Source organism: Abramis brama (genome assembly GCF_963993115.1).
Source record: "Abramis brama genome assembly, chromosome: 19".
In the NCBI taxonomy this organism is placed as follows: Eukaryota; Metazoa; Chordata; class Actinopteri; order Cypriniformes; family Leuciscidae; genus Abramis; species Abramis brama.
This window is the reverse complement of record NC_139981.1, coordinates 12,238,596-12,248,289: the sequence shown is the minus strand read 5'-3', so window position 1 is coordinate 12,248,289 and position 9,694 is coordinate 12,238,596. Positions and strand designations below refer to the sequence as shown.

Here is a 9,694-nt window from a genome sequence, read left to right as displayed (position 1 = left end):
CCTAGTAAAGAAAAAAGTAATTCAGAAAGCATCTTAACCCTTAAAAGAGGTCTTAAGGTCAAAATTGTTAGGAGCACGGACGAGGACTTTTAAGAGGCTTAAGTTTCTTTAGCAGAGGAGAAAATGGCAGAAAGACGAAGAAGGAGAAGAAATGTGTTGCAGACAATGGATGACAGTGAGTTAATAAGACTAGATTAGATCGTGCAGGGATCATGTTTGTGACTGATCTTATTAGAGACACGCTAACATCTCCGACACAGCGCAGAAATGCCATAGCGCCAGAAATGAAAGTAGGCTAATCACTACATTACGATATTTGGCCACTGGGAAAATTCCATGTTTGATACATTAAAACCAACATGCAAACCACCACTTAAATAGACATGCCAGTAATCAGTGTAACTGGAAAGAGTGGAACAATTTTTATCATTCTAAGCAATCAAATACCTTATAGGAAATTAACAGCATGGTAAATAAAAAAAGGATTTATATACACATATATAATGTGTGTGTGTGTGAGAGAGAACGATCAAATAGGAAAAATTACGCATGTAAAGTTCAAAGTGAAGGCTTAGAATAGACCCTATACTTAAAATCACTTTTTTTTTTCCTTCTTGGACAACCAACCAATCACAGTCGTCAAAAGATTGTGTCATACATAGCAACGGGGTCAACCCCGCCTCCTTACTAAGATAAAAGTTTTTGTCTTTTCCTTGCTCAGAGTTGCTCTCAGATCGGTCCCGAATCGCTCTTAAGCTAAGACTCCTACATAAAAGTTTTTAAGCTAAATTAAGAGTTTTCTGAGAGGATTCTTAGATTCTTTATGAATACGGGCCCTGATGTTTCTGGCCTTTACCTGCAGATGCTGCTTTGACTCAAGTTCTTTGTGAATCTGCAAGGAAGAAACTCACAAGACCTTTTGCTCTTTTCCTCACAGACAGCACAAGTCAATTCACACCAAACTGAATTGGCAGTTGCTCCACTGACCTGTTGCAGTTTACTTTGCAATTGACTTGCAGACTATTTTGTCATTGCTGTTACATTGGTTAACACTTTACTAGAACACATCCTGCACTATTCTAGAGCAACGCACAAGTCCAAAAGTGTAGGTCATTTAACTGGCCTACTTGTACTTGCTTGTTTGCTTACCTCTACATAATAATCTTCAATTACCTTGCTTACTTTTTCCTCATTTAGCAGTTCAATACTTCAACTTACCTTCATACTAACAATTTCTTTTGCACATTTATGCTCAACTTTATACACAAAGACATTTATTACATTGACATAGTGACTCGTTTAGACCTCCTTCCTTGTTTTAGAAGTTTTCTTGTTGCTAAGGAACTGAAACAACCTTATTACTGTTATACAAAACTAGAAGCTCATTGTCATCTCACTGTGTTAATGTTTGAAGAACAAGTGAAATCCTTGGAGAAGAACTCATGATGGGTCAAGGTTAACAAACCTTCCTGTTATGACTGGAAAGAGGGGAAATATCACAGGAAATAAAAGTGCAACAAGCAAACAGCAAGTGCAGGATGGTCACTGGAGGGACTCTCAAGTCTAAATTAGCATATTAACAGTGGCACATGAACAAGCATCAGTTTTGTTTTTATCATGCAAATATTTTTGTTACTTTGATACCATCATTGAAATGTCTGTTCCGTTTGACATTCTGTTCTGTCTGTTTCTGTTCATGTTGGAGATTAGGTATAATTTAAATCAGAAAAGGGTTCATGATTACTGGATATTTTCAAAATCAATTTGATAGGGATTGCTGGGAAGATGGCATTTCAACAAACAAAATTTGCATTTACGCATTTACGGATGGATGGATGGATGAAAGGCAGTCAGAAAAAAGGTACAGCGTTCTGCTCCTGATTGGAGCTTAATATAACTTTATTGCAAAAATACAAGTTTTATTTCTAGCACAGCATTTACATCAAATCTGAATCCATCTGTACTTAAGGTCAAAGACTGAATAGGCCTATCTGTACACACTTATATATACAGCCTTGCTTTTTTGCCATATCTGTTTGAATATTAATTAAAGAAAAGGGTAAATCAGTCACAGATCCATGTTCTGTTAGTAATCATCATGCCAGGGCAGTGTTGCACTGCATATTGGCCAAGCAAAAAAAAGTGAGAATTCAATGCAGAGGCACTCCGATTCATCATTAAGTCCTGATTTACATGCAAAACTGTTCTAGCGAAATAAAAATAAGAGAGCATGTGATTGGTTGAGGTATTTGACATGCTCTACAATTTATGAAAAAAAAAAAAACATGTTTGGCCCTGTTTCAAGATGAGCAGGTAATACTTTGATTTCCATGAAATGGCACATTGCACCATCAAACTTGGCTAACAGCTGAAACACTTTCAATGTGTAAGACTACAACTAAACATCTCAGGCCACAAGTTTCACCTCAACATCGTCCAAGAAATTAAATAAAATGAATATAAAAAGTATTTATTTTCCAGTGGGGGGAAAAGTGAAATTATCTTGTTTTGAGAACTGCAATTCTTGAATTTATCACTTTTATAATAAGCATTATTATAAGGCTGTAAATCGATAAAATGGACACTGGCACCCAGTTCCATTGCCTTTCACAAGCCAAGGCACTGCAGACAGTTCTGTCTTTCTGTTTTCAACATGTCACGTCTTAAAACAACCATGAAATAGTTTTGCACTTAACAGTTAATGTAAGATATACTGTATAAATCAAAGTTAAACTGCTGCTACTACAAAATGTAAAAAAAGAAAAAAAAGATCACAGGTGTTGGTGCTACTATCGGGCGGAACAATACTGTACACAAAAATATCGTCACAGATGCCAATGAGGTTTTTGAAAGTTGACTGTTGGTACACTGGAGGAATCTGATGTACCTCTGATTACTTACACAATGACGTTACAGCCCTCTAAACGAAGTAGTTACACAACCATTGTTTTCCCATAAAAATGGGAGAAGTTACAACAGAGGAACGCTTCTAACTTAACACTTCTGAAGTGCACTAAACTTGAGTTAACATAGTTAAATTACAATCACAGAACTAAGGTTAGCTTGAAAAGCTAATTAAAAACTAAAGCGTATTTGTGCATATACGAAGCAGACACTGTATATCAGCAGGCAAAGTTTGTCAGTCTTGACGTTTCGTGTGTTTGCGTCAGTTAAGTGCTCTGTTCTGCACAGCTTTATGCTGAGATTGTGGCCAATTAAAGTGAACTTAACTCTGGAAGTGAATTAGCAGTGGAAACATTTACTGTAGGTAACAGTGCAGGGAGTGACATCCTTCTTCCAGCGTTTAAACGCAGCAGCTGCATTTAAAATACGGTTTCAAAAAATTAACACTCCTCACTCACATTCACGTCTGAGCCAAAGCTGCCATGAAAGTCATTGTCTTTCACTTTAGCCAAAACGGCTAACAAGAACTTCCAGCTTTTTGCTGTGTAAAGAGCTTCACAGAATGGGCATGGGGTCTTATGCTTACTTTTAAGACAGAGAATGAGTGCGTTGAAGGATGCATCTCCAGTGTGACTCAGCTGGTCATCCTGTAGTGGTTCATTTGGGCTCTGCAGGTCTGGCAGTAGCTTCTAGTTGGTTCAGCAGGGCTCTGCTTGCACAGCCCGCAGAGATAGACAGGAGGACCACGGGGCATTCCACCACGTGGTTCTGTCCTGGGGAAGACATGTGTGTCCCTACCAGCCCTCCAGTCCCTCTCAGGGGGCATATCGAGGCGGCGGGGTTGGGCTGGCGGCTCTAGGTGCGGGTGATGATGGCTGGAGTGATGCGGGAATGGGGTGGTTGAAGCAGAATTTTGTTTCGGATGTCTGTAAAAACCATCCATCGTCCTGCTAGATGCTGTAGTGCGGTGAGGGTGGGACAGTGTGGCGTACGCTGCGTCTGGGTAGTTCCGGGGCCCCGGGCCCACTGAGGGTCCAGACCTCGCTTGGTGCACTGGGGGCCCGGATGAAATTGACCTACGGAGGGCCCGTGGAAGGGTGCCGTAGTTCAGTGCAACGTTGTGGTAGTTTTCACAGGAGAACACTTCACCCCGGTCAAGCACAGCCAGAAACTTGTTGGCCTTTTGGCAATCTCCTGCAGAGAGCATCGAAGATAATTTGAGTAGTTGTTTAAAGCAATAATGCATTCAGGGTTAGGTTAAACAGTCAAATTGAATGCAACTTGTAAGATGAATCATCAAGCTCTAATTTCATTATCCTCAACCTCAAGAGTGTTTTAGGTCCTTTGACCAGTTTCACAACAGATCTGATGGAACGCAAGATCACAGACAACAACAGAGACGGCACTCTCTTGCATCTGTGGCAGGGAGGCTGAACGAGCGAGTGGGGTGAGATGGTTACCTGTTTGTCCATGAGAGGGTCTCAGTGTCTGCTGGTGCAGGTGTGATGGAGGGGCGGGATGGTGGCGGTGGCTTGGGTGAAGGTATTGGGGCAGCGGTTCGTGAGGGAACACAGGAGGATTGTGGGAAGGAGGGGGTAAAACATGCAGGGAGGTGGTGGAGCGACGTGTGGGGGGTTGTACGTTCACATGCTTCGACATCCTGGAGACATGGGGGTCCTTTATGAAAGAAATAAAACAGAAGAATGAAAGGAATGAGTGAGGAGACAACGTGAAAATAAGACCCAGCCAGACAAGGAAAGAAATAACAAGAAAAAAAACAAAAAAAACAATTGGTACTAAAAGAATAGGACAATGGACAAATCAATTATAGAAAATATACAAATTAAAACAATAAAAGCAACTTGAGCTCTAAGTCAGTGGTTCTCAAACTGTGGTCCATGAAGGATTCCAACAGGTCTGTGAGATGATTGGCTGATTTAATAAAATAAAATGACTAAATGAATAATATTATAACTGACAAAAACTGCTTGCCAGCTGAAGTGGTATGTCACCTGTCAAAGTTTGAAAACCACTGCTCTATGTATTGTAGTTTTATTGCGTTCACTATAGTCACACCAGGTGGCAGTATTTCTCTTTCAAAATGAGTTCACAAAAACCATGATGTAGCATTTCACATATCCTGAAAGTACTTGAAAGCAAATTTTGCAGCAAATTAAATGTTGCTAATGTATTTTGAGTGCATAATATGTGGTTTGAGTGTTTGACCAAGTGACTTTAAACTGAGACACCCACAAAGCTTCTGGATGGGGGTACGTCAGTCCGTCCTCCAATGACAGTTCCACTGAGACTCCGAGCAATTCGTCGTAGGTTCTCTGCACTGTATGATTCATCCTCACCCAGTGGTGCATCATAGGTAACAGCAGACACAGGCTGCTCACACACACGACACACTGCATTAGCATTTCATATCCTTATCCACATTAAGAAATGACAATTACTTCATGACACACATCTTACACACGCTTCAGTACTATAAATACTACTGAGAAAATGCCGGTGTGCCAACTCACCTTCTGAAGTGGTTTAGTGCTGTATGCTGGCGTCCTGTAGGCACTCCTCTCGATCTCTGCTGTGGGGGTTTTAGAACGGCCAAGTGTGGCAGAGAATCCAGAGTTGTGCTTACGGGAAGCAGCGGGGCCTAGAAAAACAGTACATTTATACAACCTGAAGAGTCTCTAAGAAAGGACTTCTCATTAATTATATACAAAATATTTATTATCATATAAATAATAATAACAATAATATTTAATATTTTTATTATTAATACTTTCAATTATTACATTTTTATTATTGTAAAAAAAAAAAACAATTATTTGAATACATTTTTAAATTATAATAAATCATTATTAATATTATAATAGTTAATACTTTTGCAGGTGGCAGACCTTTTCAACGGTAAATGATGACAACAACAACAACAACATTACAGGTTGTATTACAATTTTACAAAATGTAAAAGAGATATACTTTTATTTTAAAAAAAAATATTGTTTTAAATTATATGGAAGTTATGGGAGTTATATGGAACCTAAGTGAGGTCTTGTTCGAAATTACCTGATCTGCTGGCAAGCTGAGGGCTGGGTCCCAATGGGGCTCGGGGCATGCTGGGAGCCTTCAAGCTGGCCTGATAAAGTGAGTCCAGCTCAGACAGCTCCTCACAGGGTGAGCCACGTCCCGACCGCGCACAATTCTGGGAATTGTAGTATCGATTGACATTCTCGGCCCACCTCTCCACGGGCATAGGGCTGGCTGGATGCTGCTCCAGTGCTGGTGATGAAAGGGTTGGAGGACAGGGGGATGAGGGGGAACGGAAGTCTGCTGGAGAGTACAGGGAGGAGTCCGTCACGGTAGGACTGCGATCGGGACGTTCCAGACTGCGACAGGACCAATTACGTGAGGGTGCCGTGAGTGATTTTTGACAGGCATCAGAAGCGCGGCTGTGGGGTGCGTGTGTTAGGCCATGGAGAGACTGAGGTCGAGGTGGGATTTGAAGTCCTTCCCCAGAGCTGGAGTGATCAGAGATGGAAGGTGTGTGACGGGCACTGAAATTAGTTGGACCAGAGGGCGTATTGAGCGGAACCGAGGACTGGAGAAGAGCCTCGCAGCCATTCACTGCAATAACAGGCACAGTGGCAGAACTGCGTTTTTTAGTTTGTACAAGAGAGTTTTCGATGGTGACAGGGTCTCTGGGGCCCCACGTGTCTGAGTGTGGCACATTCTCATTCTCTGTAACAGCAAGAAGACTTGAGTTGTCCCTTGCGCTGCCCTGCTGCTGAGAAAGTGTGTCTGTATGGTAGGAGGAGACAGCAGGGCCGGGGGCTTCAGAAATAGGTTTATTTATAGACTGAGGTTTCATGTGGAGAGGTGACGGTGGTCTTAATGCATCTTCTGAAACGGTCTTCTCATCCTCTTCTTTAACATTAGTCAGAAGTATTTGGACCGGGACAGACTGTTCACTGAATGCAGAACATAAAAAAATACCAATGAGTTTCTGATAATAAACCGTGAACTGCGAGTCAGTATCTTGAATCAGTTCTTGATGATGTCATGCAGTATATAGACTTACTTTAGCCTCTCTAAATGAGTGACATTACCTGGGCAGCGCGCTGCAACATGGTTTCTTACGCTAACCTGACTTTCAATCCTCCAAGTAACTTACAACAATAATGATCATTATTTTATTTTTTTAAGGCAAAATGCATGATTCCTCTTCCTGTGTGCGGGGCTCCTGGAGCACACACACACACACACACACAACTGCAGCCAGCAGCAGGTACCTGAGGGGCTGTTTCTGTTCCTTTTCTTCCTCCTGTTGCTTCTGCCGCATGCGCTGCTGCAGACCTCGTGCTCTCCTCATGCACTTTTGCATCCTGCCCTGAGCGTTAGCACTGCTCTCATGCAAGGTATGCCTGAGTTTAGCTACAACGCAAACAAAACAAAACAAAACAAAAATAGGCAAAAGAAAAATGAAACAGATGCAGAAAATAAAGAGCCGAATCATGGGGCGCATGCAAACACATTACGGGGAACTGAAATGAAAAGGATCTTGATGTTTGACTGACTGGGTCACACAAATAGGGTTGATGGGGAACCTAATAAAATCCTTACACAAATGTTAAATTCTATCAAGCACAAAATGATTAAATTATAATGAAGTTGACTTAAATCAAAATGATTTGTAGTTAAGCCATTGAACTAAAAGAAAAGCAAATTACCCGAGCCTAATACCGTTTCTCAGTATAATTAATTATAAATAATTACAGGACAACAATACTTTCACCATCATATGAGCTGCACTCTACCCAACCCTACAGAGGCTCTGGAAAGTGAAGCAGGTAGGGGAGTGAGGTGTAGGTAACACACAGGGGCCAGGCCATAGAAGGTGTGAAAGAGAGAGTGTGTGCAGTGTGTGTGTGTGTGTGTGTGTGTGTGTGTACATATGAACACCCCATAAGTGACAAACCTCAGGGTATGACATACACAAGACAGACAGACAAAAATGATATTGGTAAGTAAAGCCTTTCACATTGATCACAGACAGAAAGACAGACAGCATTTTAACATTTATAAAAAACTGATAGCTCTGGTTCTGGGGCTGGATTCATGAAAATATTAAAGAAGTTAGGAAGTTTCTTAAGATAAATTCTAAGAAATTTGTAGGAAAGGACCTAAGTGCAATTCTTGAAAAATGTGTATTTTTTCTTAAGAAAATGACATGCTTTGGAAGACTCACTGATCAACTCAATGAAAAACACTTTGAAGGCCAAATGTTTTGTCTGCCGGCAGATTACCGTAATAATCATATTAAGCAGGCACACTATTTTCATTGAATCCAGCCCCCAGATTCTGCTAGTTTAATTTCAGTTATGATCAAATATATGCTTGAGGCTGTGCGTCGTGTAGTGACTAGTAGTCAACCGATAAGGGTTTCTCAATAAAATGCCTAATGTATAAATATAATAAATATATTAATATGGTCAAATTTATTAAAAGGGGTTTTTAATTATTTCAACTGAACCCACTTTTTTATTGACAATGCTGTTGATTAGGTTTTGGAACTGGCTTTTGTTTATCAGCCAGCAGGACATAGTTATTGGCTGACACGGATCTCGACATGGTCACACATCACCAGCATTGACTATAATCAAAACACAGCAGAGCGTATAGTGTACATCATTACTATACGCAGAATTCATGAAGAGTCTCTACATTGAAACAGAGACAAACACACTCAAACACAGAGATGTAGAGACACACAAGCTTGTGGCAGTAGTGATAGCAGCAGCAGGCTAAGGGCAGGATTACTTACACATTGCTTCGTTAACCACAGACAGAGCGGTGGCCACCTCTCCTGCCTGTTCCAACCTCAGAGATTGGTCTAACAGAGACTCTGCCTCCAACACACACCTTTCAAAGCCTTCCCCTTTCCCTGCAGGTGACAAACATCATAGCATAGCGCTTTTCAGCACGGAAACCAGCACACCCACATTTCACACACACGTACACAAGCAGTCCCAAGCTCCAAATGTTAAACCACAGCAGAAACCCAAGAAATGCATCCGGAGACAGAGCCACTCCCTTCGCCCTTTCGCGGCATGCTGACGCCGTACCTTGGTTCTGGAGCTCATCCAGATCCATGAACTTGCTGGGTCTGGGATTGAAGCCCAGGGCCGCCTCTTTCTCCTTTTCCTTTCGCCTCTGTAATTCTTGCTCCGTGGCCCGGCGAGCTACTTCCTCCTGTAGCTCATCCAGTTCACTGCGGCCCTCACCTGCTACACACAAACATTAAGGAATATTAAGGAAACATTCTGTAATGATCCATCGCTGCATTTACAGTCAACCAATTCTGTTTTTCATTGACATCCAGAACACAGGCTTGACCTTGTTGCATGTATGTAAACAGCAAAAATAAAGATTATTTGGGCATCCAACTTTCCAATGCCATCTGACTTACATGCAGTGTTGTTATTGTGCAGTCAGAAAACGATAACAACTGAAAATGGTTTTTTGTTACTGAAATAAAGCTGAAGCAATATAAAACATAAACATCAGATTAAAAACGACTAAGTACTAAAATGACTAAAACTGAAATAAAAATGAAAGCGAAATAGAAAATAAAGTAATAAAAATGACAAAAGCACATAAAAACTAAACTTAAAACACAGCACATAAACTTAAACAAACTAAAATTAAAAAAGTTAGAATAAATAATAGCATATAAATAATACTAAAATAACAATGATTATATCTAACCCCTTGTATCTGATTC

At 40.8% G+C, this 9,694-nt stretch overlaps 1 protein-coding gene across 5 annotated transcripts in view; it reads right to left on the bottom strand.

Annotated features, from left to right (window-relative positions):
- Window positions 1-1,864: 1,864 nt before the first annotated feature.
- The window catches only part of usp54a (ubiquitin specific peptidase 54a), a 51,551-nt gene continuing 43,721 nt past the window's right edge, over window positions 1,865-9,694 (bottom strand). For 2 of the 5 annotated variants that reach the window (XM_084092284.1, XM_084092283.1), the window contains exons 15-22: window positions 9,036-9,197; window positions 8,735-8,854; window positions 7,203-7,344; window positions 5,980-6,881; window positions 5,436-5,563; window positions 5,158-5,295; window positions 4,365-4,581; window positions 1,865-4,098 (exon numbers count right to left, since the gene is read on the bottom strand). In XM_084092284.1, the coding sequence (XP_083948410.1) occupies window positions 3,539-4,098; window positions 4,365-4,581; window positions 5,158-5,295; window positions 5,436-5,563; window positions 5,980-6,881; window positions 7,203-7,344; window positions 8,735-8,854; window positions 9,036-9,197 (2,369 nt within the window). In that variant the 3' untranslated portion in view covers window positions 1,865-3,538. The remainder of the gene's footprint in view (window positions 4,099-4,364; window positions 4,582-5,157; window positions 5,296-5,435; window positions 5,564-5,979; window positions 6,882-7,202; window positions 7,345-8,734; window positions 8,855-9,035; window positions 9,198-9,694) is intronic. The other 3 variants (XM_084092285.1, XM_084092286.1, XM_084092287.1) reach the window with 3 other exon arrangements.